Source organism: Scardinius erythrophthalmus, assembly GCF_964197995.2.
Source record: "Scardinius erythrophthalmus genome assembly, chromosome: 15".
Lineage (NCBI taxonomy): Eukaryota > Metazoa > Chordata > Actinopteri > Cypriniformes > Leuciscidae > Scardinius > Scardinius erythrophthalmus.
The window spans coordinates 35,008,468-35,012,677 of record NC_138235.1 but is presented as its reverse complement, the minus strand read 5'-3'; the positions used below and the strand labels follow the sequence as shown (position 1 = coordinate 35,012,677).

The 4,210-nt window shown below is 39.9% G+C and overlaps 1 protein-coding gene across 2 annotated transcripts in view; it reads left to right on the top strand.

Annotated features, from left to right (window-relative positions):
- Positions 1-1,152: 1,152 nt before the first annotated feature.
- The window catches only part of mdp1 (magnesium dependent phosphatase 1), a 9,527-nt gene continuing 6,469 nt past the window's right edge, over positions 1,153-4,210 (top strand). The window contains exon 1 of one of the 2 annotated variants that reach the window (XM_081387744.1): positions 1,153-1,263. In XM_081387744.1, coding sequence (XP_081243870.1) covers positions 1,188-1,263 — 76 coding nt within the window. In that variant the 5' untranslated portion in view covers positions 1,153-1,187. The remainder of the gene's footprint in view (positions 1,264-4,210) is intronic. The other variant, XM_081387745.1, reaches the window with a different exon arrangement.

Genomic DNA, 4,210 nt, shown 5'->3' with positions numbered 1-4,210 from the left:
GTATCCTGCGAAATCACTTCGTCGCCAGGGGCCCGCTTGGCGCTTGCGATGTGGGCAGGGTCCGCTCAGAATAAAATGCTTGAAAGAGTCTTTAATAAAATCACACTCGATATGGTACCATATTCCCAATAAAAAAATTGGCGGCCTTGAATTTGTGTTGAGATGTGGTCTTGATATCTGTAAAATTCCTTTAAAGTTATCTAATCTTCATAAACAAGTAGCCTACTGCTTTTTTGTGGAAAATTATCTTTACCCATAACTTCTCCCCTCACAACTCCACTCTTTGGAATAATAGGGCTGTAGTTATTAATAGGAAAACTCTGTTTAAAATCTGTTTTTATTCATGATCTATTAGATGATAAAGGGTATTTATCTCATAATGATTTTAATGACAAATATAGAGTTAGAATTACAAATTAAAAAAATGATACGGTATGCAATGCCCTTCCCACTGGATTGTTAAGAATAATTCAAAGCAATTTTTCTGATCCTTTATCCTTTAATGTAGACCAGTATGTGTAATATGTAATAGTAAGTGTTATAACTTGTATACAGAGAACTTAAACGCATTATCACTGGTGATATGAGTGTTATTTTTTGGGGGAGATGTTGAAACCTCAGGAAGGGATAAAGCTTTTATATATGGCATGTGGTTTCTCCAAAGGTCAAGGATACTCATTAAAATATTATGTTTAAGATTTACCCAGTTAGTGATTTTATACAGAAACCATTTCATTTTGAGGTGGATCCTTGTGGCTTTTGTTCTTCTCTTCCTGACACACTATATCACCAATTATTTTACTGAGGTTACTTCTAAATTTTGAGTTGATATGCATAGCTGGTTTTCAGTAAAAGTTCCTCCTCTAATTTTTTTTAAGTGTGATTTAAATTCACTCTTCTCTGATGTAGAAAATTGTATTTTATTGATGGGTAAATACCATATCCATACTTGTAAATGGGGAAAAAATGTAAGCCCTTCTATATTTCTATGTGAGTTTGTCAAAATGTTTCAGAGCTTCAAAAAAACTGAAGCTATGTGTTTCTCTTTGTCAAATATGTATTATTTTAGCATACTTGACTTTGTCTTTATTGGCTGTTTGTCTTCACCTCCTACGCGTCGATGACATCACGTCACAACGCCACTTCCGCATTACCGGTAACCGAAAGTGTTCTGTTCTGTTCTGTTTATGTGCTTTGAGTTCTCTCTCTGTGTCAGTCGCGAATCAAAGATGTCTAAACCGAAATTAATAGTGTTCGACCTCGGTAAGTTTCCAGTTTAGCGTTTTACTTCAGAATAACTGTATGGTTTTATAAGCCTCAGTAAATGAGTGGATAAATACACTTCCTTATGTGGTCATACATTGTAGACACCACAGCATATTTTTGAGCATGTTTTTTTAAAAATAAAAATTTATAGTGTCATACACTGCCGTTCAAAAGTTTTTTTAATGTTGTTAAAAGCCAAAGTCTCTTATGCTTACCAAGGCTGCATTTATTTAATTAAAAATACTAAACAGAGTATCTGAGTATATATAAATATTTGAATATTGTAAAAAGTAATTTATTCCTGTGATCAAAGCTGAATTTTCAGCATCATTACTCCAGTCTTCAGTGTCACATGATCCTTCAGAAATCATTCTGATATGATGATCTGATGCTCGAGAAACATTTCTGATTATTACCAATGAGGAAAACAGTTGTGTACATTTTTTTCTGGATTCTTTAATGAATAGAAAGTTCAAGTGAACAGCATTTATTTGAAATATAATCTTATGTAACATTATAAATGCCTTTGCTTTCACTTTTGATAATTTTAATGCATCCTTGCTGAATAAAAGTAGGCTATACATTTCTTAAAAAAAAAAAATCTTACTGACCCCAAACGGTAGTGTATAATGTTACAAAAGATTTCTATTTTAAATAAATGTCGTTCTCTTTAACTTTCTATTCATCAAAACATCCTAAAAAAAAAAAAAAAAAAAAAAAAAAAATATATATATATATATATATATATATATATATATATATTAAGCACTGTTTTCATTATTGCTAGTAATCAGAAATGTTTCTTGAGCAGCAAATCATTAGAATGATTTCTGAAGGATCATGTGACACTGAAGACTGGAGTAATGATGCTGAAAATTCAGCTTTGATCACAGGAATAAATTACATTTTGTAATATATTAACATAGAAAGCAATTCCCTTTCAGTCGTTCACGTCATGGACGGCACCTTTCTCTGCCAGAAACTGCCCGAATAGCTTTCCCCCCTCACTACCCTTGATGGAGGAGCGGTGAAGGGTTGCGAGGCTATCCCTCCAGTGGAGTGGTCTGTCGTGACACAGGTGCACCTGTGTCCGGCGACCGCTGCCTTTTGGAGGGGGGATTCTCGTCTCCCCCCTAAGGCCTGTGAGTTCTTGTCCATTCTGACGGGCAGAGCTTACAAAGCCTGTGGGCAAGCTGCCTCCTCTTGCGTGCCATGGCACTGCTACAGGTCTATCAGGCCAGGGCACTCATGGATGTGCACGAGGGTAGCCCAGACCGTGCACTCATAGGTGAGCTTCGCCGGTGGCAGTTCCTCCGCCTGCTCGTCGCCGACGGCGTCCCCCTACAGCCGTTCCCACTTCCGCCGGGCCTCCGCAGCAGCTTCCAGCCAGGCCTCAACGTGGAGCCGGCCGCAGTAAGGGGCGCCCAGCCCGCTCCAGGCGCTGCCAAACCAGGTGGCAAGCGATAGCGAAAGCGTTCCAGAGTGGGCCACTCAGGGATAGAGGAGGATGCTCTTGGAGTTGGTCACCGATCCACTCCCTCCCCCTGATGACGGCCAGATGGAGTCTTGTTTGTGTGTGTGTCTGTTCCGCCGATGGCTCCCAAAACAGCGGAACCGGCGGTACCCACACTTCAAAGAAAGAGCAATTTCCTCTGTTCCTGGGTCTCAAGAGGGCCAGAGTGGCGGTGTGTGACCCTGTAAAGCTTTGCAGCCCTCAGCTACCTCTTGTTTCGCCAGCCAGCAGTTGGGTGCGATTAGAGGACCCAGTCACACCTTCTCACGCACTCTCTGCCACCATGTAGAGACAGGTAAGTGTTGCAATACACACTCAGACCCTGCTTCGGGCCGCCTTCGGGCCTTCCGAGCTGGGTCCCTGTTCTCTACCTCGCTGCCTCACTCTGAGTACATCTGTGGTACCCTTGGTCCCCCCTGCATTGGTCCGTTGAAGCTCTAGTTGGTGCTCCCGACCGATCCAGCCGGTTCCTCCATGCCAGCAGACTCGGCTAGACGATTCAGTTCGTCAGGCGCCCGCCCATGCTCAGCGCTATTTGTTACACTTCAGTGTTTCCGAATGTGCATATGTCGTGTGCGCGGTCATCGCATTTCTACTGGTGAAGGATGCGATTGAGCCGTCCCTCTAGCGGATATGAATACCGGCTTCTGAAAGTTGCCCGTACTTCATTGTACTAAAGCAATGGTGAGTTACGACCATCTTGGATCTGTGTCTCTTGATTTGGGCCCTTTTTCAAGCTTCATCCCCAAGATTGGTCTGCAGCCTCCCTACGGGCAGCTGAGGGGCCACGTTGTAACGAATATGACTTAGCTCAAATGATTATAGGGAGTCAAATTATGAATCGGGTTGATTCATCTATATTCTTACAATATTAATAAATTATTGAAGCTGAAATTTAGACTTATTCGTATACATCAATGTTAAATTACAATGAATTATAATTCAATCATTAATATACCAAAATGTCCCTCTTTCAGATCAATTAATCAGAGTAATTTTAAGGGAAATTAATATATCAATTAAACAGTTGTTTGTCCCGCAAACTGGTCGTAAAATTAATTCAATCAACTTCTCAACAAAATGATCTCTTTCTTATAATTCGAAGAAAGCTATATTTTCTGGCCAATGAAAATTACTTTCTTGTTCTTATAAAATGTAGGTTACTTAACAGTAGCGCATTTGTAAAGCGTAGCTTGATCTTCGTTTCATTGACTTGTAAAATGAACACTTATACAGAGACAATCTAGGATATAATGGGTTTTTAATAATTGGACTAATACTACATCGAACTAAGGAATACAAGTTCTACAATTTACATGAGTATGCATATAACAATACAAACAGTAAAAGACAAATACAAGACTAAACGGATAACAGATGAGAGAGGGAGAGGATGGAATGGAGAAAGTGAAACTAAAGTTTAAAAGTCTC